At 37.0% G+C, this 27,122-nt stretch overlaps 1 protein-coding gene across 2 annotated transcripts in view; it reads left to right on the top strand.

Annotated features, from left to right (window-relative positions):
* Positions 1–27,122, top strand: part of SCN11A (sodium voltage-gated channel alpha subunit 11) — a 111,146-nt gene that overhangs the window by 41,472 nt on the left and 42,552 nt on the right. Inside the window, exons 13-17 of one of the 2 annotated variants that reach the window (XM_033212076.1) lie at positions 3,425–3,604; positions 6,264–6,644; positions 8,532–8,960; positions 17,802–17,804; positions 26,890–27,003. In XM_033212076.1, coding sequence (XP_033067967.1) covers positions 3,425–3,604; positions 6,264–6,644; positions 8,532–8,960; positions 17,802–17,804; positions 26,890–27,003 — 1,107 coding nt within the window. Of the gene's footprint in view, positions 1–3,424; positions 3,605–6,263; positions 6,645–8,531; positions 8,961–14,815; positions 14,819–17,801; positions 17,805–26,889; positions 27,004–27,122 lie in introns of both variants that reach the window. The other variant, XM_033212077.1, reaches the window with a different exon arrangement.

The following is a 27,122-nucleotide window of genomic DNA, read 5'->3' as shown; positions in this document are numbered from 1 at the left end:
TGGCAGCTGTGGGAGGTTCACTTTTCTGGGAGGGGTTGTTTGGGGGGTGGTCAGGGTGAGATGGGGTGAATTCCCAGACTTGAGCCTGCTTCAATATATTTCTCATTGGATAGATCTAGTCTCAGTTAAATTGGGAAAACTAAGGGGAGCAGACTTTTCAAGGACTGTTCACTTCAGTTTATGGTTCTTGTGGAGGGCATTTTTCTCAAAGAAAAATTAGTCCCTCGAATATCAGAAACAATAAATAATTGCCCACCAGATGATCTACCCTAATTAGCTGATGGGTTAATGAGCTAAAAACCTTATCAGAATATCTAGCCTTTTCTTTTTAAACTTTTGTTTTATTTTTCTAATTTAAAAAATAATAAATGCTGTTTTATTTTTTAAAAATAAGGAAAAATATAAATAAGGGAAATAGAATAAATTCATGTCCCATGTACCTACTGACAAAGATGATCGTTTTTAGCATTGCAGAATATTTCCAAGCAATATGTACGCATGTGTGTATGTATGTATTTTTATTTAGTTTTTTTCTCCTTTTTTGGTATTTTTTTGTTATGATGTCTTTTTACATGTCTTTTAAAAAATTGTTTTACATTGTTAAGAACCCACTGTGGCCAGGCACAGTGGCTCATGCCTGTTATCCCAGCACTTTGGGAGGCTGAGGTGGGCGGATCACGAGGTCAGGAGATCGAGACCATCCTGGCTAACATGGTGAAACCCCGTCTCTACTAAAAATACAAAAAATTAGCCGGGCGTGGTGGTGGGCACCTGTAGTCCCAACTACTTGGGAGGCTGAGGCAGGAGAATGGCATGAACCTGGGAGGCGGATCTTGCTGTGAGCCGAGATCGTGCCACTGTACTCCAGCCTGGGTGACAGAGCGAGACTCCATCTCAAAAAAAAAAAAAAAAAGAACCCACTGCATCTATTGAATTATTGAATCAGGAGTTCATTCACAGAGCACTTTTACGCATCAGGTTTACGATGGTGTGGAACTAGAGGCAAGTCCTGTCATCCTCAGTTCCACATCCCTCCACAAGGAGCAGCCTGGAACTGTAGTATAAAACCAGGGTGGTTCTCCTCACAGGCAGTCTGCACATAACACATAAATTCCTTTCTCCATGCTGCCTTTGGGAATAAATGCCTTGTGGGTGTGAATGGGTTAGACTAGATTCCATGCTGCTTGACAAACCTAACACATAGTTCCTTGTAACAGATCAGGGTCTCCTGGCCATATATTCAACTATCCTTTGCTGAGGCATCCCAGAAATGAGCTGAAATTGTTTCAGTTGAAGGCAGAAAGCTGTGTCCACAGAGGTATGGTCAGCAGACTCCACCTTTCAGCATCTTCTGGTGGAATGGAGTTACTGAATAAGTTCTATAGAATACTCAAAAATCCAGAGTCATCTCCGTGGACAGGGCTTCCCAATTGCAAAGGTGATTTGTTTTCATCTACTGGTCCAAATTTAGAAAACGAGAAAAACCCCCATCTCAGATTTCCCACTGACTAGACATCCTGAGTGTGGAGGTGAAGCTACATTTTGCAGTTGGAAACTGAGTGACTGACATTCTTCTTCATTTCCTCCAGAGCAGGAGGAGCCACAGGACCACAGGGACATTGTTGTTTTTCAAGTACACAAGCAGCAGCTGCACCCTAGCTCCTAAAAACTGGCAGGAAATATGTAGAACCATATACATAGCTTGTGTTTCCATTCCATGTGCCTACTCCCTGGATATACAATACCAAAATGGCAGCCACACTATTTATTGCTCCCATGGTAGTAGTGGTGGTGAGAAGCCTTGGAGTCGTGAGTTCCAAGGAACATATCAAAACTTCCCTCCTCTGATATATGGGCCAGGATTAAGCCACTCTGTGGAGTTCTGCAGGACTGGACTAGAAAATTAACTCTCTAGGATAGAGATTGCTCTAATCGGAGGGATATACTGAATGCCAAGAAGACATAAAGAAAAATTGGATTGAATTGACAAAACTAATGGTCCCAAGGTATCTAGGGATGCTGTAGAGCTTGATGCCTAAAGCCTAAAGAAGATACAAGAAGGAGGAGTGAGTCAAAAGAGGTGGGGATGACTACACAATTATCTAGGACAGGCATCACTGAATGCTTTTAGATACTGGTGGTGACGTTGAGCAGGAGTAGATAGCAGTATTTAAAGGGGGAATATGAAAATAAACTTGAATTTTCTTTGTAACTCTTGATTTATTTTTATTTTTCTACCCTGGATTTATCTTTGCTATCCTTTTGTCTTTAACTTGTGCCATTTTATTTTAGGCATTTTAAAAAATAAATAGTAAATCATTGAATCATTTATAAAAACAGATAATCCATTATTTTTAATAATTGAATTTGGTCATTTATAGGTTCCCCCAGAATTGTAGTAGACAGTTTTATAAAAATCTTTGTAAAGACTTTAATCCTTTGAATATTACCTTATTATTTTTATATTCTTGCTTTTTTCATTTCTATTCATTTGTGTTTGTATGTGATAAGACTGTGCTATTTGCTGTGAAGAAATGATTTGCTTTATTTTCTGCAAAGATATGGAAGACAGATTTAGTTTTTAATTGGTTACTACATTCAACATTTTTACAAATTTCTTAAACCTTATTTATCTGATTATTGAAGACAAAGACAAAACTGTTTTGCCCATGGAAAATACAAAATTCAGTACTTTTTGTAATTCCTGCCTCTTCTTTTTATTCTTTGATATTTTGTTCTGGAAGTGTGAGCCCTGCATTCTGAATGAGTTTTTAGGATTGTATTCTAAATCACTAATTCTTCTTTCAACCATAACCATAACCAATCTAAGGCTTATCCCATATATTGAGTTGCTCAAAGACAGTTTTTTGTCCCTGGAAGTGTTTTCTAATTCTATGATCTGTGCCCCTTTTTTGTTTTTATTTTTAATTTTTTTGATCAAGGTGTTGAAATTAGGTGGTCAGGTGAACTCCTCCTGGATTCTAGTTTATGGGGGATAGTTACCCTTAGTTTTCAGGGCTATTGTATACATTCCTTCTCTCCCTATTTTAATTGTTTTAATTGGTATTCTAAAGAGAATTCAGAGGAGAAATTGCCTGACACTTTCTGTCACCCTGCCATCTACCAGTAATACCATTTTGCTTTATCTTCAACAGAATGAGAAGTAATATTCATTTTCCATTCTGGTGTCTTTGAGCTTGGTTACATTGCTCTGGGCACCATAGAGAGGGATGGAGAGAGGAGCAAAGTCACGGTGAGGTTCATGCTACAACAGTAAATGTTTCTATTGCATGGACTTTAGGGTATAGTGTATCAATCATGAGAATACTTTTCATTTCTTTGTAACCTCTGTACTTCCCTTGGGCCATTCTTAAAAGTGTGTCTCTGCAGCTTCCTTCTCTCATTCTTCTTTGTCCCACCGTAGGTTTTCACTAGCATTTTTATGGCAGAAATGTGCCTAAAAATCATTGCTCTCGATCCCTACCACTACTTTCGCCGAGGCTGGAACATTTTTGACAGCATTGTTGCTCTTCTGAGTTTTGCAGATGTAATGAACAGTAAATTTCAAAAGAGAAGCTGGCCATTCTTGCGTTCCTTCAGAGTGGTAAGGCACTTTCTTATTTTACTGCATAAACGTAGCCGACTAAGTGGAAAAAAAGCCTTGAGAGAATTCAATGGTTATCTTGGACTAAACTTTAATTTGTCTTACTTTAACCCCAGAACCAAAACTGCACTCCTCTTCCTGCACAGATCTTTGATAGCCTTGCAAGTCCCTGGGGGTCTTCGCTTAACTGAACCCTTATACCCTCAGCCCCTTCCTGCCAGAGATGACCCTTTAGGCAACTGGGTACAAAATTGTGTCTCCCAGTGTGGGGGCTCTGCTCCTTGCTCTGTGCACAACCCTTCCAACACTCTTTTTTCCCATGGAGCTCTGAGGCAATAACTAAATAAGAGAAAATATTCCCATCTCTCCGGTCATATTGGGTTCACCAAGCGGGGTGAAGACTGTAGAATGCATGGGAGGAATGCAGGGGAGCTGATGGCAGGTGCCATCTCACAAGTTTCTTTCTCACTGCTGCCAGTGCCACATTCCTGTTCTGTAGTCTTTGCCCTCTATGCAGTTTGGAAGCATTCTGGAAACCTTTACAGAGTGCCTAATATAAATTGACACAAGGGAAGGAACAAAGATGAGGAAATCACTGTGTTTGAGAAGTTTGCAGCACAGGAGCGATACAAGACTGGGCTACATGCACAGTACAGCGTGACAGAGTCCAGGAAAGGTATAGACAGAGGACTACAGATAAATCCAATCTGAGAGGGGAAACTAGAAAACCTCCAAGGTGGGATTTCATCCCCTTTCAAAGATATTTACCTTTTCTTTTTTAGATAATATTTCTAAGCCTATAGAGTAAGATACTTAATTCAGTTACGTAAGTGTACATTTTGTATTTTTTATACTTGGGATATAGTAAGAGGTTACACTGCTCAAAGTCAAGTGTTATTAAGCTTTTCTACTAATGTTTTATTAGCACTCAGGTAAGCAAAATTGCATTTGCTTTATCATTGTTTAGGCTTATTACAGCCAGGCTCTAATGCACGGAAGTCTGTGGCATTGTCTCTGTATGAGAATGGAACCACAGTTTCTTCCTGGGATGCTCCTAGCTCCCCTTTGAGCAGACAATGACAGTCCTCTTCAAGCAGAAGCCTTACTGACCTGCAATATTTCCATCCCCAAATAGGGGATGTGCTTAACAAAATTGTACTTTGGAGTAAAACCGTCAGTTTACATCAAAAGTTAATATAAGAAACAACCTATGAAACAAGTTTCTACGTTTTCTCTAATGTTGTTTCCTATAAAGTCTGTGAAGATCTAGGATAAAATTTATCTTTGGAAAAAGTATACAAGTCTTGAATAGCTGATTGCCTTTTCTCTCCTGACTACAAACGTCATATTACTGTAATCATTCTTATGAGGCTTAGATTCAAACTCGTGACCTGAATTATATAATGCAGAAGTTAGCAAACGTTCTCTGTAAAGGGCCAGATGGTAAATGTTTTCAGCCTTACAGGCTATGTGGTCTGTGTTGCAACCATTAAGCTTTGCCATTGTAGCATAAAAGAAGCCATAGACTTTAAAAAATCAATGCGCGTGGCTATGTTCCAATAAACTTTATGGATGCTGAAACTTGAACTTCACATGATTTTAATGCATCATGAAATATCCTTTTGATTATTGTCATTTTCTTTTTTGAGACAGAGTTTGGCTCTGTCGCCCAGGCTGTAGTGCAGTGGCGTGATCTCAGCTCACTGCAACCTCCGCCTCCCAGGCTCAAGCCATCCTCCCTCCTCAGCCTCCCGAGTAGCTGGGACTACAGGCGCATGCCACCACGCCTGGCTAATTTTTGTATTTTTTGTAGACATGGTGTTTCACCATGTTGTCCAGGCTGTTCTTGAACTCTCTGGTGCTTAAGTGATCACCCACCTCAACCTCCCAAAGTGCTGGGATTATAGGTGTGAGCCACTGTGCCTGGCCTGATCATTTTTCAATCACTTAAATGTGGAAAAGTATTCCTGTCTCTGAGGTCATACAAAAATAGGCAATGGACTGGATTTGGCTCTCAGACCAGAGTTTGCTGACACTTGGTATATTACACAGAATTCCAAAACATTCATTTTATATAACAATTATGTAGCTCAGTCACCATGCTGATCCCAAAGTCCTTATGATTAAAAAACTAAGACAAAATATTTCCGTGTGTGTGTGTGTGTGTATGTGATGGAGTCTTGCTCAGTCTCCAGGCTGGAATGCAACGGTGCAATCTCGGCTCACTGCAACCTCTGACTCCCAGGTTCAAGCGATTCCCCTGCCTCAGCCTCCCGAGTAGCTGGGACTACAGGCATGCGCCACCATGTCCGGCTAATGTTTTTGTATTTTTAGTAGAGACGAGATTTCACCATGTTGGCCAGGATAGTCTCAATCTCCTGACCTTGTAATCCACCCGCCTTGGCCTTCCAAAGTGCTGGGATTACAGGTGTGAGCCACTGTGTCCAGCCAATATTTCCATTTTCAAATAAGAAAGTAGATACAGGTGAGCATTAGATTATGACAGAGAGTTGATGGCTATGTTCAGGATGGATTTAACTTTGAAAAAAGTTTTGGATGTCATAAGTTTGGGTATATGTCATTTGCTTTATAGATGAACAGATGGAATTTGTCCTTAACTGACTTTTCTTCCATTTTTGTTTGTTGTCTTTTTCTACAGCTCAGGGTCTTCAAGTTAGCTAAATCCTGGCCAACTTTGAACACACTAATTAAGATAATCGGCAACTCTGTCGGAGCCCTTGGAAGCCTGACTGTGGTCCTGGTCATTGTGATCTTTATTTTCTCAGTAGTTGGCATGCAGCTTTTTGGCCATAGCTTCAATTCTCAAAAGAGTCCAAAACTCTGTAACCTGACAGGCCCAACAGTCTCATGTTTACGGCACTGGCACATGGGGGATTTCTGGCACTCCTTCCTAGTGGTGTTCCGCATCCTCTGCGGGGAATGGATCGAAAATATGTGGGAATGTATGCAAGAAGCGAATGCATCATCATCATTGTGTGTTATTGTCTTCATATTGATCACGGTGATAGGAAAACTTGTGGTATGTTTCTTAGATTTTTTTCAAAAAAATAAAAGACCCTACATGCCTCTCAAATACATTACTTCATTTGCAAAACTTTACTAGTAAAAATTATTATTCTCAATATAATGCCAAATAAATATTTGAAATATTCATTCAAATTTTGTTCGAAAAAAGTATGATAAGCATGAAAAAAACCTATTTGACACATACTACTCATTTGACTGATGCCCCAAAATTTATTTTATTCTGGATGATTCTTCTAAGACAATAGTATTCTCTTCCCCAGTGATTGGCTGAAGTAGGACTTTGTGAGTTCATATGGTCAATAGGATGTAAAGAGGTGTCCACTGGAGAAACTTGGGAACAATCTTTCGTTCTTAAGAAATATGTGTTTAAAAAAATGATCCTTTTACTTCCTCTGGACTTTTTTATGACTTTTTCCTCTGGACTTTTTTAAAAGCCAGATCATGAGCTTGGAACTGTGGTGGAATTGCCCACAGGAATATGGATCTGACATGCAGGACTGCTGTGCAATCCTCTCCTGTTTGCACAAATTGAGAGACGGTGTACTTTGTGCAGTTTCTTTAGGTCCTGTTCCCCTAACTTCAATGAGGTAATGGTGCCTAGCCAGAGGGGTTTGAACCAAACCTGCAAGCATTATGCAACCATGAGAAGAGCCAGCCTAAAACAAAGCCAACACTGAGGCAGGTAGAGTGAAAAGAGAGAACAAACCTGTATTCGTGTCATAATTGGCCCCCTGTTCTATTTTCAAACTTCTTGTTATGCTACAGTTTTTTGTTGTATAAGCTGGCTTCAGTGTGTTACTTGCAGCTGGAAGCATAGATGTTTATGAGGAGGCTAATTAAGTGCACTTCATTGCCTTACTGCACAAGATCTTCAGGATCAAGTTGGGGCTATAGTGCAATATAATTAACTCTCTACACATGATAGCTTTATCCTAAGTACCTAATAAATGGTGTACCTAGACAGTAAGTGTTACATACAAAAGCTCAGAAGAACAGGGCATCACCAGTGGGAGTGGGAGGAGAGCACTGAGAAAGGATTTGTGGAAGATTACAGAACTTGAAAAGACCACTTATAAGGTAAGGAGAACTTAGACAGATAGAGGAGAGCTTAAGCAAAGATCCAGAGATGGGAATTCTCACAGTGCAGCTGAGGAACTGTGACTAGACCCATTCACACCCACCGGGCACTTCTCTCCAAAGGCTGTCTATTGCTGAGTTGAAGAGAGCCACAAACAAAGGAATTTGAGGAGGTAAAGATGATGAATTAGAGGGTGTGTAATTATGAGCAAAGAACCCAGGTAGGAAGCTATTGGGATTACATGAATTTGAAGTGATATGTGGTTCAACAGAAGAGTTGCATATTTGGTCCAACCCCCTTGGCTTGGCCTCAATACATTACTAAGGTTAGGGCAACAGGACCTAAAGAAACTGTAAAGTACATCATCTCACAAATATACAAATAAGAAAGGACTGTACATTTGGCTTGAATATCAGATTCATCTGCTTGTGGGAAATTCCAGGAAAAATCAAAGCTCACTATCCAGCTCTTCCTCAAGAAACGTACACTCTTAATTTTGCCATATGGTTATCCCATTCTGCTTTACCTTGGTGAGGGTCTACTCATCCATGTTCTTTATATGTAGGGAAAGTGGACTTGGCTATTTGTACCCTCTAATTTCAATTTTTATTCTGTCTTACTGTTTCTGTTTCTTTCTCAATCTTTTATTTATTGGATAGATAAACTTTCTTAGGAGACAGTGGGACATAAATCTCTCATTTGATTCTGTTTTTAGTCTTGGGAAAAAGTTGTCCTGGAAACCCACTATATCTTTTCCTTTGCTAAACTTTCCTTTCTTCTTGCTACCCACCCCATTCCCAGGTGCTCAACCTCTTCATTGCCTTACTGCTCAATTCCTTTAGCAATGAGGAAAGAAATGGAAACTTAGAAGGAGAGGCCAGGAAAACTAAAGTCCAGTTAGCACTGGATCGATTCCGCCGGGCTTTTTGTTTTGTGAGACACACTCTTGAGCATTTCTGTCACAAGTGGTGCAGGAAGCAAAAGTTACCAAAGCAAAAAGAGATGACAGGAGGCTGTACTGCACAAAGCAAAGATATCATTCCCCTGGTCATGGAGATGAAAAGGGGCTCAGAGACCCAGGAGGAGCTTGGTATACTAACCTCTGTACCAAAGACCTTGGGCATCAGGCATGACTGGACTTGGTTGGCACCACTTGCAGAGGAGGAAGATGATGCTGAATTTTCTGGTGAAGATAACGCACAGCCCATCACACAATCAGAGGCAGAACAGGTATGAAGGTTCACACATTCACACATAGACTTAAAGGTCATACAAAGCTGGAGTTACCACAGGGCACTGGTTGCCTGCCCTTTTCTAGGCACTATGCAAGGATAATAAGGGTACAAAATGTGGCTGCCCTTTGATACCCATGTGCACATCTCAGGACAGGTTCTTTATTGTGGTCCTGCAAGTGTGGCACAGATAGGAGGTGTCAGAAGAGTTCAGAGGGGAGCAAAATCAGAATGGGCTGGGATGACGGGGAGTTCCTTTGGTTGAACTCTACAAGAAATGTAGAATTTAGATTGGCTGAAAAGTGAGGAGAAGGGGTTTGGGAAGTAAACTGAATAGCATGTTTTGTTTGTTGGTTGGTTTGTCTTTTTTTAAAAAAATGCAGTGCTGGGAACAACCTCAGTTTCTGCAGAGACCAATCTTGTGGGTGAGGAGTGGTGGGAGATGGGGACTGTCAGGGAGTGTGAGGGCAATGGATACTGTAGTAGTCTGTTCAGGCTGCTATAACAAAATATCATAGACTGGGTAACTTCTAAGCAACAGAAATTTATTTCTTGCAGCTCTGAAGCCTGAGAAGTTTCCGATCAAGGCAACGACAGATTTGATATCTGGGGAGGGCCCATTTACTGACTCATAGACAGCACCTTCTCGCTGTACTCATATAATGGAGGAGTGAACAACTTCCCCTGGGCCTATTTTATGAGCACATTAATAGAAGCCCACACATCTTAATGCTATCATCTTGGGGATTAGGATTTCAGTATACGAAAATTGTGAGGAGTGGGCAGAAACATTCCAACCTTAAAAAATGCATAAAATAAACAACAAGGGTCTTGTTCTGGATGCAGCAGGGGCTGTCTGTGTACTTGTTTCCTACCATGGTTGTGACATACTGCATTCCCACCAGCAACCTATGGGCATTCCATTGGCTCTGCATCCTGGCCAGTGTTTTTGTTGTCAGCCTTTTAAGTTTTAACCATTCTAGTGGTTTTGTCATGGTATCTAACTATGGTTTTAATGCTAATTTCACTGACAAATAATGATATTGTATTGCTTTTTATTTATATTTTGGTCATTTGTATACTTCATTGGTGAAGTGTCTATTGCCCATTTTTATTAAGGGATTTGTCTTCCCATTATTGAATTGTAAGGCAACTTTCCCCACCCTTTTTAGCACCAGGGACCAATTTCATAGAAGACAATTTTTCCATGGATCAGGGTGGAGGGAGAATGGTTTTGGAACGATTCAAGTGCATTACATTTATTGTGCACTTTATTTCTATTATTATTACATTGTAATATACAATGAAATAATTATACAACTCACCATAATGTAGAATCCATGGGAGCTTGTTTTCCAGCAATTATATAGTCCCATCTGGGGGTGATGGCAGACAGTGACAGATCATCAGCCATTAGATTCTCATATGGAGCACGCAACCTAGATCCCTTCCATGTGTAGTTCACAGTAGGGTTCATGCTCCTATAAGAATCTAATCCCACCACTGATCTGATGGGAGGCGAAGGTCAGGCAGTAATGTGAGCGATGGGGAGTGTCTGTAAATACAGATGAAACTTTGCTCACTCACCAATCACTCACCTCCTGCTGTGTGGCCTGGTTCCTAGCAGGCCACAGACAGGTACTGGTCTCTGGCCTGGTGGTTAGGGACTCCTGTTGTAAAGAATAATTGTGTATTCTGAACACAAGTCCTTTTTCTGACATGTATATTTCACATATTTCCTACCAGTCTGTGGCTTGCATTTATTTTCTTAAGGGTATTTTTCAATGAGTATAAAGTTTTAATTTTGATAATATATAATTTAACGAAATTTCTCCTATGGTTCATGTGTTTTGTTTTCATTCTAAGAAATCTTTGCATAACCGAAACTCACAAAGGTTTTCTCGTATGTTTTCTTTTAGAGTTTTATAGGTTTAACTCTCAGGTTCAAGTCCATGATCCATTTCAATTTAATGTTTGTGTATGGTGTGAGTTGAGGTATTGTTTTTCCTATATATGTATCCAGTGATTTCAGCCATATATTGAAAAGATTACTCTTTCCCCATTGAATTAACTTGGTATCTTTGTAAAAAAAAGCAATTGGCCATATATGCATAGGTCTATTTCTGAAATATTACTTCTGTTTCATTGATTTATATATCTGTCTTTATATGAATACCACAGTCTTGATTGCTATAGATTTATATTAGATTTTAAAAGCAAGATGTGTAACTTTGTTCTTTATTAAATTTGTTTTGTATAGGTTCTTTGCATTTTTGTATGCATTTTAGAATCAACTTATCAAATTTTCACAAAAATTTGCTGGAATTTTGTTTGGGACTGCATTGAATATGTGGATCATTTTGTAGATAATTGGCATCTTACCAAAAATGAGTGTCCTGATTCATGAACATGTCTACCTCTCTACTTATTTAGATGTTCTTTAATTTCTCTTAGCAATGTTTTATGATTTTCATTGTACAAGTCTTGACATATTTTGTTAAATTTGTACTGAAGTAGTTAATGTTTTTCATTATTGTAAATGTAATTTTAAGATATTTTAATTTCCATATGTTTATAGCTAGTATAAAAAATTGTCTTTTGTCTATTGACCTCATATCTTCAAACTTTGGAAAACTGACTTATTAATTCTAAATCATTTTGTGTAGATTGAGTAGAATTTTCTATTTATACAGTTTTTTTTACCTGAAGAGAAAAACCATTTTATTTCTCCTTTAAAAATAATCTATATTTTTTTTCTTCCTTTATTACACTGGCTAGGATCTATAGTATAATCTTTAACAGGATTGGTGAGACAGGATATATTGCCTAGCTCTTAATCTTAGATAGAAAGCATAATCTTTCACTATTAAACAAGATTTTAGTTGAGGAAGTTCCTTTTATTCCTAGTTGTTGAGAGTTATATTTTTAATTACAAAAATACGTTGAATTTCTGAAATGCATTTTTTGCATGTATTAAGATGATCATTGTGTTTTTTTCTTATTTATTTTGAATGTTAAATCACCTATGCATTCCTTAGATTATCCCTACTTGGTTACAGCATATTATCCTTTATATATATCTAGATTCAATTTGCTAATATTTTGTTAAGCATTTTGCAGGCACAGTTTCTCCTTCGTAATGTGTTTGGCTTTGGTATCAGATTAACATGGGCCTCATTAAATGAGTTGAGAAGTCTTCCTCCTTTCCTATTTCTGAGACACTGTGTGTATAACTGGTATTATTTCTTCTATTAATGTTTGATAGAATTTACCAAATATTCATTAAAGTGGGCATAAGTTGTCTTTTTTGGAATTTTTTTGTTATGAATTCAATTTCTTTAATAAATATAGGACTATTCCAGTTTTCTACTTTTTTTGTTCCAATTTGGTTAATATGTATGTTTTAAAAATTAGATAAAGGAATTTATGGGTATAAAGTTGTTTATAGTATTTTCTTATTCTTTTAGTGTTTGTAGAATTTTTATAGTGTCTGTAGAATTCTAGTAGTGTCTGTAGTGATGTTTTTCCTCATGCATATTGATAATTTTTATCTTCCTTTCTATTCAATATAGTTAGAAGTTTATCAACTTTATTGATATTTTCAAAGAATCAGCTTTTGGTTTTATTTTTCCTTATTGTTTTTACATGTTTTTATTTTATAGATAGATTCTCTTTTTCTTATGTTTTTCTTCCTTTTGCTTAGTATGGGTTTAATTTCCTCTTCTTTGTCTGGATTATTAGAGTGTACACTTCAACTAGGGTCTAGCAAACTACAACCTATGGGCCATTTCTGGCTCACCCCTTGTTTTCTTTTTTAAATAAAGATTTATTGACTCACAGCCACGCTAAATTGTTTACCTATTATCTCTACTGCTTTAATGCCACAACAACAGAGTTAAATAGTCACAACAGAGACTTCATGGCTTGCAAAACCTAAGATATTTGCTAGTGGGTTCTTTAAGGGTAAAGTTTTTCAACCCCTGGCTTAGATTATTGCTTTAAGTCTTTTTTTCTTTTTTATTGCAAACATTTAAAACTACAAATTTCTCTTTAAGCACTGCTTTAGCTGCATTCTACTAATTTTGCTATGCTATATTTTCCTCTTAACTTGGTTAAAAATATATTCTAATTTCTCTTGTGATTTCTGCTTTTGCTCATCAATTATTTATGAGTGTTGTTCAATTTTCAAATAATTAAAGATTCTCCTGATATACTTGTTATTCATTAAAGTTTTATTTTTTTGTGGCCAAATAATATATTTTATAAGTTTTAAACCTTTTAAAATTTCTTGAGATATGTTTTATGATTTTTTTGTTTTTTATGTTTCAGCATATAGTCTGACTTGGTGAATGTTCAATACGCAATTGAAAGGAGTATGCACTTTAAAAAAATGATTGGGTGAAGTGCTATATTTGTGTCAATTAGATCAAGCTGGTTGTTAGTGTTGTTCAAGTCTTCTATGTCCTTATTGATTTCCTCTTATCTTCAAATATTAGGACGGCAGTGTTGCAATTTTTAACTGTCGTTGTGAATTTGTTTGTTTCTAATTTTAGTTTCGTTAAGTTTTTTACTTCATGTATTTTGAAGCTCTGTTATAAGGAGAACACATACCTAGGATTGTTAGGTGTTTCCTTTATCCTTATTAAATGTTCCTTTTCATCTCTGATAACATTTTTTATTCTGGAACCTACTTTGTCTGATATTAATATATCCACTCCAGCTTTCTTATGTTTAGTATTTGTATGGTATCATTTTTTCTTCTTTTATTTTAATCTATGGGTGTTTTTATATTTAAAATTCATTTCGTATACACATCATATTGTTAAATCTTGCTTTTTTCTTGCAGGTAATCTTTTTATTTTAGAATAGTTTTAGGTTTACATGAATATTGTATAGTAGAGAGAGTTCCCGTATACTCCACATCCAGTTTCCCTCTCATTAACATTTTACATTGGTATGGTACATTTTTTACAATTAATGAACCAAGATGAATAATTGTTAACTAAAGTCTATAGTTGATGTATATTTCCTTAGTTTGTATCTAGCACACAGTTTTCCTACCCCAGGAGTCTACTCAGGATACCACATTACATTTAGTTGTCGTATCTTCTTAGGCTTCCTCAGTTTTTCAGACATTCCCTGTTTGTGATGACCTTGATATTTTAAAGTGACATTGATCAGGTGTGTTGTAGAATGTACCCCAATTTGGATTTGCTCTAATTTTTCTCATAGATTGAGATTACAGGTTGTAGGGAGAAATACCACAGAGACAAAATGCTCTTCTCATGATATCATATCAAAAGTCCATGCTATTACTATTTATATTAACCTTGATCACTTGGCTGAGGTAGTGTTTGTCAGTCTCATCCTCTGTAAACTTACTCTTCTTTACCCCTTTTTCCACACCATACTCTTTGAAAAGTAGTCACTATATTTAGCACACACGTAATGAATGAAGAGAAATTTTATTTTCTTATCCAGTCTGATAATTGCTGCCTTTTAGTTTGAATGCCTGGGTCATTTACATTTAATGTAATTCTTGATACATTTGAATTTGTTTTAACTATTATTTGTTCCCTTACCTCACTTTTCCCTGCCTTATTTTGGATTGAGTATTTTTTCAGTATACTCTTTTATCTCCCTTACTGGTTTATTCTGTAGAAACAGTTTTTCCACTCACACAACACTTCTGATACCAAATGTGTGGGGTTTCTCCACACGAAGCAACACTCCAACACTCTGGACACTAACTGAGTGTACAACAGTTCAACTCAATTCTTGTTTTGTTCAGGATCTTGGAGAAGAAGCATTCAGTTGTAACCATTTAAATGTAATGTTGAATATGCCCTGTAGCAAGTTCAGAAATTCCACTCCATTTCTAGTTTGTTGAGTGTTTTTATCACAGTGTTTTCTTTTGCCAAGTGCTTTCTCTAGATGTATTTAGATAATGCTTTTGTCCTTATTTCTATTCATTTTTCAGATGTGAAATCAACTTTTCATTCCCAGAATAAATCCCACTTGGTCATGGCATAGAATCATTTGTATATATTGTTGGGAATTCAGTTTGCTAGTGTTTTGTTAAGAATTTTTTCTTCTGTATTTATAAGAGATATTGGTTTATAGTTTATTTTTCTTGTGATGTCATTGTCTGGTATTTATATCAGGGTAATACTGGCCTCAAATATTGCCCAAATGAGTTAAGTGTTCCTTCTTCTGTCTTTTTCAAGTCTTAGTGAAAATTTGGTATTAATTTTTCTTTAAATGTTTAGTAGAATTGACCAGTAAGGCATTTGGGTCTGGGCTTTTCTTTGTGGGAATTTTGGTTTTCAAATATAACTTATTTTTTAGAGCAGTTAAAAATTGAGCAGAAGGTACAGAAATTTCCTACATATACCTTCACCCTACATATGCATAGCATCCCCCATTATCAACATTTCCCCCCAGAGTGGTACATTTGACATGTAATTATCACCCAAAGTCCATAGTTTACATCAGGGTTTAGTTTTGGTATTGTACAGTGTGTAGTTTTAGACAAACGTATAATAAATGTATCCACCATTATAGTATTATACAGAGTGGTTTTACTGCTCCAGAAATCCTCTGTGCTCCTCCTATTTATCTCTTCAACTCCCAACCTCTGGCAAACGCTGTTCTTTTTATTGTCTCCATATTTTTGTCTTTTCCAGAACATCATATTATTGGAATCATAGAGTATATAGTCTTTTCAGATTGGCTTCGTTCACTTAGGATTATGCATTTATGTTTCCCCCATGTCTGTACATTGCTTGATAAGTCATTTCTTTTTGTTGCCCTTGTACTTTTTCCTATTTTTGTTTTCCACTTCTTTTCTGCATTTTGTGGTTTAAATCAACATTTCATATGGTTCCATTTTCTCTTCTTTCTCAGTATATCAGTCTTACTTTTTCTTTTTACTTTTTTTAGTGGTTGTCCTAGAATTTTCAATATACATTTTCAACTGATCCAAGTTCACTTACAAATAACATTACTTCATGGGTAGTGTGCATAGCTTATAATAATAAAATAATCCCAGTTCCTCCCTTACATTCTTTGCCTAATTGCAGTCATTTATTTTATTTATTCATTAGTAAAATAACATATTTGAAATATATATTTAAATACATTGTTGTTATTATTATTTTGAACAAAGTGTTATCTGTTAGATAAATTAAGAATAAGAAAAATAAATGTGTTTGTCAGGTGCAGTGGCTCACGCCTACAATCCCAGCACTCTGGGAGGCCAAGGCAGGTGGATCACCTGAGGTCAGGAGTTTGAGACCAGCCTGGCCAACATGGTGAAACCCTGTCTCTACTAAAAATACAAAAATTAGTCAGGCATGGTGGCAGGTGCCTGTAATCCCAGCTACTCAGGAGGCTGAGGCATAAGAATCTCTTGAACCTAGGAGGCGGAGGTTGCAGTGAACTGAGATTGCTCCACTGCACTCCAGCCTGGGTGACAAGAGTAAAACTCCATCTCAAAAAAAAAAGTGTTTTTATTTTGCTTCACTTATTATTTAGTCCTTATCTTTCTTTCTTTATGTAGATCTGAGTTTCTGACCTATATCATTTTCCTTACCTCTAAACAACTTCATTTAACATTTCTTACAAGATAGGTAAGGCAACAAATTTCCTCAACTTCTGTTTGTCTGAAGAAGTATTTCTCCTTCACTTTTAAAGAATAATGTTAAGGTACAGAGTTCTAGGTTGGTGGTCTTTTTCTCTTGGTTCTTTAAATATTTAACTATCTTGCTTCACTCTTCTTGCTTGCATGATTTCTGACAAGTCAGACATAATTTTTACCTTAGCTCCTGTGTAGGTAAAGTGTTTTCTTCCTCTGTCTTCTTTCAGGATTTTTTATCTTTGATTTTCTGTAGTTTAAATATGATATGTCTGTCTAAGTGTAGTTTTTTGGATCTTTATCTTGCTTAGTCTCTGAGCTTCCTGGATGTCAAGTTTGGTTCTGATATTAAATAGAGGGAAACTCTTGGTCATTATTGTTTCAAATAATTCTTCGGTTTCTTTCTTTCTTCTCCTTCTGGTATTGCCATTACATGTATCTTATACCTTTTGTAGTTGTCCCGCAGTTCTTGAATATCTTGTTCTGGTTTTTATAAATCTTTTTCTGTTTACTGAAAAGTTTCTGTTTACTGAAAAGCTTTTGATATTTTCATTGAGATATCCTCAAGCTCAGAGATTCTTTCCTTCAGCATGTCCAATATACTGATAAACCCATCAAAGGCATTCTTTATTTCTGTTAAATGTTTTTTATCTCTAGCATTTCTGTTTGGTTTTAGAATTTCCATTTCTCTGTTTACATTGTTAATCTGTTCTTGCATACTGTCTGCCTTATCCATCAGGGTCCTTAGCAAATTAATCATAGTTGTTTTAAATTCCCTGTCTGATAATTCTAACACCCCTGTTATATCCGAGTTTGGTTCTGATGCTTGCTCTGGCTCTTCAAACTGTGGTTTTTTGTTTTTTGTTTTGTTTTTGTTTTGTCTTTTGGTATGCTTTTTAATTATAGCCAGACATGATACACAAAATGAAAGAAACTGCTATGAACAGACCTTTAGTAATGTAGTGAAAAGGAATAGGGGAAAGGGAAGCGTTCTATAGTCCTATGATTAGGTCTCAGTCTCTTGGTAAGCCTGTGCCTCTGGACTGTGAACTTTGTAAGTGCTTCTTAGTCTCCCTTAGGTGGGATAGGATGACTAGAGTGGGCTCGAGTTAGATACTTCTCTTCTTTCACAGGGATGGCTAGAACCAGCTGGAGTTGGGTATTTCCCTTCTCCTAAGTCAGTCAGTCTGTGATAAACCCCAGCAGGTTAGGCTCTGGTTAAATCATTTCTCTTGAAGGCAGAACTTGTTGGAAAGAATGCAATCCTGTACCAAACATTAAAATGGTTCCTTTTTCAGTCCCCCTTCAAGCCAGAAGCTTGAAGGGGTGTTTCTCTGGTATTCTCAGTGAGAACCTGGGAGAGCTCCAAGAGGTAAACCTCACAAAAGTGTGGTGGCCTCCCTCATGACCGGGTACCCATGAGGTTTTTTTTTTTTTATCTCTTAGACATACTGAGCCTTTAGCAATTTGTCAGTTACAATTCAGGTTTTCCTTAGCCGGCACTGGTTCCCATTAAGGTTTTGGCTCCGTAAGTTGTGATTCTCTGTATTTGCCTGCGTCTCCAGTTTTAGAGGCAGTGTTAGCTCTATAACTTCACTTCTCTTACAGATCTAGGAAGAGTTGTTGATTTTTCCATTGTTCATCTTTTTATTTGTTGTTAGGATAGAGTGGTGACTTTCAAGGTTCTTACTTGATGAACCAGAAACCAGAAGTATCTACACAAAGTTTTTATATTACAAATTCAAGCACTTTACTTGTAGGGCTATTCAGATTTTCTGTTAATTCTGCTTGTTATTTTATATATTTCTATGAATATGTTCATTTCATTGAAGTTGTTTAATTTGTTAACATACAATTATTCATAATATTTTTTTACAATCCTTTTGATTTCTGTAAGGTTAGTACTAATCCCCTCCCCACCTTTTTTTTAGTAATTTAGATCTTTTTTTTTTTCATGGTTAGTCTAGTTCACATCTTGTCAATTTTGAAAATCTTTTCAAATAGCCAACTTTCAGTTTTGTTAATTTTCCTCTAATATTTTTGTACCCTCTATTCATTAATTTCTGTCAAATATTTATTATATCCTTTCTTCTGCTTCCTTTGATTTTACTTTTCTTGTTTCTGTGTCTTAAATGAAAGATTAGGCTATTGATTTGAAATTTTTCTTGCCTTTTTATTGTAGGTTTTTTTATAGCTATAAATTTCTAATCAGTGTTTAGCTGTATCAAATACATTTTATTTTCATTTTTATTTTCTATATATTTAATTGTGTTTTTATTTTATCTTATTTTCTAATTCTTCTTATGATTTCTTCTTTGACCCACTGCTTATTAAAAAATGTGTTGTTTAATATTTATAAATTTCTCAAATTTTTAACTGTTATTAATTTCTAATTTCACTCCATTGTGATCAGAGAACATACTTTGTACAATTTCAGCCCTTTTAAATTTTTAAGGCTTGTTTTGTGGTGTTGTGTGTTGTCTATCCTGGAAATGTTCCATTTGTACCTGAGAAGAATGTGTACTCTGCCATTTGGAATTAAGCGTTCTATAGATGTCTGCTAGGTTTAACTGGTATATAGTTTTGTTCAAATCTTCCGTTTCCCTGTTTATCTTCTATCTAGTTGTTATTCATTCATTTCTGAAAATGAGGTATTGAAGTCTCCAATGTTTACTGTTGAATTATCTGTTTCTCCCAACAATTATGTCAGTTTTTGCTTCATATATTTTGGGGCTCTTCTGTTAGGTGTATATATGTTTATAAATGCTGTATCTTCCCAATATTTTGACTCTTTTATCATTATAAAATGTCCCTCTTCATCTCTAGTAAGGTTTTGTTTTTAAATCTATTTTATCTGATGTTAATAGAGTCATCCCAGCTTCTTTTATGGTTGCTGTTTGCGTAACATTTCTTTTTCCATCCTTTCATTTTCAATCTATTTATATCTTTGAATCTAAAATGTGTACTCTGCAGATAGTGTATAATTGGATCTTGTTTTCTTATCTATTCTGGCAATCTCTGCCTTCTGATGGGATTGGTTAACCCATTCATATTTAATGCTATTGTTAACACAGTTTATTTATTTCTTATATTTTCCTCTTTGTCTTCTATATGTCTTCCATGTTTTTTCCTTTATTATTTCTCTACTGCTTCATTTGCATTAAGTGAATATTTTCTAGTGTAACATTTTAATATCTTTAGTTTTTTTTCAAAATCTTTTTGAATTATTTCCTTATTTGGGTGCTCTAAAATTTGACATATACATCTAACTCATCAGAATCTGTCTCAGATTTATATTAATTCCAGTAAGCTATAGAAATATAACTCATATATAGCTCTATTTCCTCTCTCCTCTTTTTGTATTGTTTTTAATTCTACATATTATATTCATATATGTTAAAACACAAGCAACAGTTTTTTATTATTGCTTAATATAACTAGATGTCTACTAAAGGAGCTGAGAAAATAAAAAAAAGTGTATATTTATAAGATTTACTTTAATAATCTTCTTAGTTACTTTTGGCTCTCTTCATGTGTTCCTGTGAATGTGAGTTACCTGCAGGTGTGATTTTCTTACTCCAATGCAACTTTGCTCCCACCCATATCCTTTGTGCTCTTATTAGCAAATATATATTTTTTTATTTCTATGTTACATATCCAGCAACACAATTTTAAACATAATGTTTTACACAATTGCTTTTGAAATCAGCTAAAAGAAGAAAGGAAAAGAAATATATATTTTTTACTATATATGTGTGTGTGTGTGTTGAGGGGTGCTGTATTACCATTTAGGGTTACTTGTTTTTAGTCTGGAAGGTCTCCTTTAGTATTCTTTATAAGGTAGGGCAACTACCAAAGAATTCTCTGTGTTTGTCTGGAAACACGATTATTTCATCTTCATTTTTGAAAGACAGCCTCACTGGATATAAAAATCTTGGTTCACTGTTATTTTTTCTTTCAGCACTTCGAATATATTATATCACTGCCTTTTGGCTTCCATTATTTCTAATGCAATGTCAATGTTAATTTTATCAATGTCACCTTGTACATGGTGAACCACTTTTCTCTTGCTGCTAAGATTTTCTTTTTTCTTTGTCTTTCACCACTTTTACTATGATGTGTATAGGTGTGGCTCTCTTTGTGTTTTTTCTACTTGGGGTTTTTGAGCTTCTTAGATGTGGAGTGCTAGGATTTGAATGTGTCCTCTAAAGTTTATGTGTTGGAGAATTAATTCCCAAAGTAACAATGTTGAGAGGTAAGACCTTTAATAGGTGATTAGATTATGAGGGCTCTGGTCTCATGAATGGATTAATGCTGTTGTTGTGGGAATGGTTTAGTTACTGTGGAAGTGGGTTCCTAATAAAAGAATGAGTTAGGCCCCCTTCCCTTCTTTCTCTTTCTTGCCTTGTGATGCCTTCTGCCATGTTATGATGCAGGAAGAAGTCCTTCACAAGATGCTGGCCTGCTGATCTTGGTCTTCCTAGCCTCTAGAACTGTAGGAAATACATCTCTGTTCTTTATAAATTACTAATTTCAGGAATTCTATTATAGCAGCATAAATTGGACTAAGACGTGTAGATTAATGTTTTCAATCAATTTTGAGGAGTCTTCAGCCATTATTTATTTAAGTATTTTTTCTGTTCATTTTTCTCTGTTTCCTTTCTGGTTTGTGTGCTTAATGGTGCACCACATTTCTCTGAGGCTCTTTTTATTTTTCTTTCTTTTGTTTTCTCTGTGCTCTTTAGATTGCACAGTCTCCATTGATTCATCTTTAAATTCACTGGTTCTTTCTTCAAATGTACTGTTGGTCTCTCTAGTGACTTTTTCATTTCAGTTATGATACTTTTCAACTCCACAGTTTCTATTTGGCTCTGTTTAGAATATAATTTCTATTGATATTTTGCATTTGATTGTACCTCGTCATAGTATGTTTTATTTCCTTAAGCATTGTACCTTTTAATTCTTTAAATATATTTATAATGGCTTCTTTGCATTCTTTATCTTTTAGCTCTGACATCTTGACCCTTTCAAGTGCAGTTTCTATTAGTGACTGTTTTCCCCTGTATGGGTCACGCTTTCTCGTTTTTTGCACATTTCATAATTTTTTATATTGGACATTTTAAGTAACATATTGTGGAAACTCTATAACTGATTCACTTTTCTCCTCTCTGGGGCTTCTTTATTAAATGGTAATCTCACTAGACTATTTTAGTGGAGTCTACTCCCTCTCCAACCCATTCCCCTCCATTCACACACAATGTGAAACCTTTGGTGTCACTCCTAGGACAGTACATCCTTGGATGTGCACACAGTCAGTCTAGGATGACTGTTGTTTCAGCAAGGCTATCTTTGATTGTCTCCTGTGATCTCTCTTTTAAGCCGTCTGCCTCTTTTGGTATTATACTTCGATTTTAGGCTCAACTAATTGCTAGATAATTGCTCTATTTTCCTTGACAATGCCATGGGGCATAAATTGCTCAACTGTCTGATTCAATTAAATTCTGGAAGTGATAGCTTTTAAGCGCAGTCTTTTGAGATTTGCTTTGACCCCAGGGGGACTCTCCTTAGCTGTTTCTTTTCATAGTTCTTTGTGGTGAGCTTGCTAACCTATGTTTCAGTTTGTTGCCTTTATTGAAGGACAGCTACCAGTCTCTTCTTATTTGCTTACCAACAAAATATCCATTGTTTTCAAGAGCACTCTTAGACTTTTACTTCCCCACACCACTTTGTTTCAAATAAAGTCAGTTCTATGGAGAACTTTAGAGCTCTTTTTTCTTATGAATTGCCTCCCACTCTGGGCAAAAATCTCTTAGGCACAATTCCAGGCACTTGGGCAGGGGCAGTAGCCTCTCAACTTCTCAGTTTCCTTCTTCCTTAATCCTCCCCACCCCCAGAGCTTTCGCCCTACAAGTAAGCTGGAATGAGAGTGATTCTAGTATTCTTCGGCTGCCGCTTCTGGGATAGTCTTTGCCCTATGAGTGGAGGGCTAGATGGAAAAAGGGAGCCGACTTTTTGGCCACACTTACCAGAAATTTAGAGGCCTTAACTCAGAATTGGAAGAGATAAGAAATGCTGGTAGCCTGAAGCTTCTTCTTCTTCTTCTTTTGTTTTCTTCCATAACTCATGCATTTTTATTGGTAGACATTTCATGGTGTTGTAATCATTTATGTATTGGAAAATGGGATTATTTTTGATAACAGTATTTCTTTATTTCAAATGCATTGAATGACCACCATGTGACAGGCCTTGCACTAAGATAAAATAAATATGCAGTAAGTAATTTTATTTTTTGAGCTGGAGTTTTGCTCTTGCCACCCAGGCTGGAGTGCAATGGCGCAATCTCATCTCACTGCAACCTCTGCTTGCCGAGTTCAAGTTATTCTCCTGCCTCAACCTCCCAAGTAGCTGGGATTACAGGAGTGCGCCACCATGCCTGGCTAATTTTGTATTTTTAGTAGAGATGGAGTTTCACCATGTTGGCCAGCCTGGTCTTGAACTCCTGACCCCAGATGATTCACCCACCTCGGCCTCCCAAAGTGGTAGAATTATAGGCATTAGCCACCGTGCCTGGCCTGCAATAGGTAATTTAACATGTAGGCAGTATTTTTTTAAACAAAAGCATTTAAAAAGATTTTCCTTTTATGCAGATCATTGATGTGCCTTTCCATTCAAAAGGCTCAATGTCTTTTTTTTCAATTTCATGAAAATCAAAAATCAAAAATTTGATTTCAGTAGTTTTTGGGAAATAAGTGGTTTTTGGTTACATGGATATTTCTACTTGGGGTTTCATTGAGCTTCTTAGATGTGGAGTGCTAGGATTTGAATGTTCTTTAGCAATGATTTGTGAGATTTTGGTGCACCCATCACCACATCCCTTGATTGGGAGCTAGGGTAGAGGAAGCCCTATCTTTTTGGCCACCTCTGTCTAAAGTGGAACCTCCATAAAACTTGCTGGAAGGGCCTGGGGGAGAGGTCAGATCATGGCTTCAGTGTCATCAATTTCTACCATTCTTACTGAATTTTAGTAGATTTTCTTGAACAAATGTTTCTTCATTTGCTGTACACTCTCAGAATAATTTCCAGAGACTTTAAATTATTTTTAAAACAGTTTTCACCACTTACGCTTATTTCCCTAGGGAGAACGTTCACAGAGATTCTCATGCTATCATCCACGGAAGTGAAACTCTATGTGACTTCTTTATTAAATTCTAAATGTATTCATTTAAAGACATTTTCAGATTATTATGCTACTTTCATCTTTTTCTCAAGTGAATTCACTTCCTAGTTGTTAATTTTAGAAAGTCTACTGATTTTGTTTGTTTCCTCATATATTTTGGAATGTTAGCTTAAAAGCTCATCTTTAGTGGGAAGATCTGTCATTCTCTTTGCAGTCTAAGTTCTATGATTGTCTGTAATAAATCCTTCTGTGGCATCCATTTCAGATCCATGTCTTATATTGCCAACTTTGGATTGTGGTCTAATAGTGATACAAGTCATATTGCAGATCAAGTCACTGAATCAGTGGGTACCTTTGCCCAGGTCCTATTTCTGAGGTTGTACTTCTTCCTGTCTCACTAGGTATGCAGCTTTGTACAATTGTAATTATAAGCATTTGCTACAGCATTTTTTTTTTTTTTTTTTGGCTTTTCTTCTTAAGTGCAAGAACTTTACCTCAGCCCACAGTTTCAAGTCTTAAATATAGCTCTGGTTCCCTTCCTCGTCTTAGGGTACTTTTAGACACCATTACCTGCTATCTTATTTAAATTTTTACTACTTTATATTTCGTTTCTGTGTCTATTCCATAGACAGGTTACCCCTTTCTGTATGTGTATGTTTGTGAGGTATATTTGTGGCTATATTAGTGAGGTGACAATGTGCTAGCAGCCCTTGCTCACTCTCAGTGCCTCCTCAGCTTCGGTGTCCACTCTGGCTGCACTTGAGGAGCCCTACAGTCTGCTGCTGCACTGTGGGAGGCCCTCTCTGGGCTGGCCAAGTCTGGAGCCGGCTGCCTCTGTTTGCTGGGAGGTGTGGAGGGAGAGTCGTGGGCGGGAACCCAGGATGCACTTGGCACTGGCAGGCCAGTGTGAGTTCTGGGTGGGTGCAGGTGCAGGCTCGGTGGGGCCCGCATCTGGGCATGGCTGACCCCTGCTGGGCTTGATTAAGGGATGAGCTCCCTCTGGGCTGAGCTCCCTCTGGGCTGCTGTAGTGCCCAGGCTAGGTGCGGCAAAGTCCGGCCCTGAGTGCCATTGAAAGGTGAAGCGGGCTGGGCTTCTGGGTTGGATGGGGACTTGGAGAACTTCTCTGTCTAGCTAAAGGATTGTTAATGCACCAATCAGCACTCTGTGTCTAGTTCAAGGTTTGTAAACGCACCAATCAGCACTCTGTCAAGATGGACCAGTCAGCGCTCAGTAAAATGGACCAATCATCTCTCTGTAAAATGGACCAATCAGCAGGATGTGGGTGGGGTCAGATAAGGGAATAAAGGCAGGCTGCCCAAACTGCAGTAGCAACCTGCTGGTCTGCTGTCATGGTATTGAAGCTTTGTGCTATTGCTTTTTGTGATAAATCTTGCTGATGGTCACTCTTTGGGTCCCTACCGTTTTTAAGAGTTGTAACACTCACTGCGAAAGTCTGCGCCTTCACCTCTGAGGCCAGGAACACCACGAACCCACCAGAAGAGAGAAATTCTGGACACATTTTCGGACACATCTGAAGATCTGAAGGAACAAACTCTGGACATGCCATGTTTAAGAACTGTAACACTCACCGTGAAGGTCTATGGCTTCATTCTTGAAGGCAGCAAGACCCAGAACCCACCAATTCTGGACACATTAGTATGTGTGTGTATTTTTACATATGTTACTACATGAGTGGAGAAATGTTTCTGAATCATTACGTTATAATGTCACAGTTGCAGGAGTCTTCACATAGATGTTAGTGTAAAACATTCACCCAAGATGTGACTGTAACCTGCAAAAGGGTCTGGCTACTAGCTGCTTATGAAAAGAATTCGAAATAATAAAAATTATGATAAGAGCAATATTCCCTTACTATCTGTGCCAGGAAGGGGAAGATCAGAGACTCATTCTACTCTTCAATTTGTGGAAGGAATGCAGGGGTTTTAAAAAAAAGCATTTGAGATACAGAAGAGGCAAGGGGGTGAGGGAGTGCCCAGTGGTGTGACTTGCTCCAGTGGCCCTTCTTGAATTATTGTCCCATTTGGTGAAGGGGCTGGCACCATCATGGATCATGGATCCTGCCAGGTTACACATTAGTTGCAGTCAATCTTGTAGTCAGTCTACAGCCGGGGGTAGGTTCCGTTCTTGAAGTAATCTTGTCAGAGAATTCTAGAGGTACCTGGTCCCTATCAGGATCTGATTCTTGAAGCTTCTAAGAAAATTAATGGTCACATAAAAGAGCATGGTGTGTGGTTAAAAAGCATTTAGGTAAATAAATGTGCATAAGGTATGGGAATATAGATTGGAAAAGGAAAGGCAGTGGAGGTTCACAGCACATTCCGAGGCTGTATTTCAAGATAAGAGGTAACATGTAGGCAGTTTGTCTCAAAGTTGTATCTTTGACTTGGAGGAGAAAGAGGAACAGGAAGAGGGAAAAAAGAAAAAAAAGTTTAAAACACAGTTTGAGGCTCAGCTGCCAAGCTGCTCGGTTACATGACTTCACACATTCTTCTTAGATATCCCTGTAGGTCATCAGACCAAATTTATTTTTCAGTTTTATGTAGTGATATATTATTTTTCTTTATGCCTTTTAGTTTCCTATTTTGCTAAGGAAACTCTCTGTACCCCACATGATAGCAAGTTATTTTTCAAATTTTCCTTTTAAAATGTTTACCCATTTATTTTTACATCAGAATATCATATGATTATATATTTTATTTTTACTGTATTATGGAATTGTGTACCATTTATTAAATAATTTATCATTTAGTCATTGAATTGAAAGAGTATGTTTAAAATATATTAAATCCCCATATAAATTATATTAAATCCCCACATAAGTTTTATTTCTGAATTACTTGCAGAGTTTTGTATCAGAACCATACTGTTTTGATTATGTATCTTTGCAACAAGTTCAATATCTGTTTCCTCTAGTAGTTTTCCCAGAATTATGTTGAGTTTTTCCAGGAGCAGTTTTTAAAGAGAAAAAAGAGTAATAATGTCAAAGGCTTATTCTCATGATGAAGAGAAAACCAAATAGCATTCAAACTTCTTTCATCTTAAGTGACATGTCCAGGAGGAATATTAATTCTATCCTGGGCTCTCTGTGTTAGGCCTATGAGCTCCATCAGGAGAACAAGAAGCCCACCAGCCAGGGAGTTCAAAGTGTGGAAATTGACATGTTCCCTGAAGATGAGCCTCATCTGACCATACAGGATCCCCGAAAGGTAATTTTCCTAGGATGTCAGAGGAACTTGTGGCTCATCCACACACCTTCTCTAGGATAGCTATTATGGAAAAATGGCACAGTTAATGCAGAGAAAATTGCAAGAATTGAGTTTTGAGC

This window comes from Trachypithecus francoisi, unplaced genomic scaffold (assembly GCF_009764315.1).
Source record: "Trachypithecus francoisi isolate TF-2019V2 unplaced genomic scaffold, Tfra_2.0 Lachesis_group0, whole genome shotgun sequence".
NCBI lineage: Eukaryota > Metazoa > Chordata > Mammalia > Primates > Cercopithecidae > Trachypithecus > Trachypithecus francoisi.
This window is presented reverse-complemented; position numbering and strand designations above follow the sequence as displayed.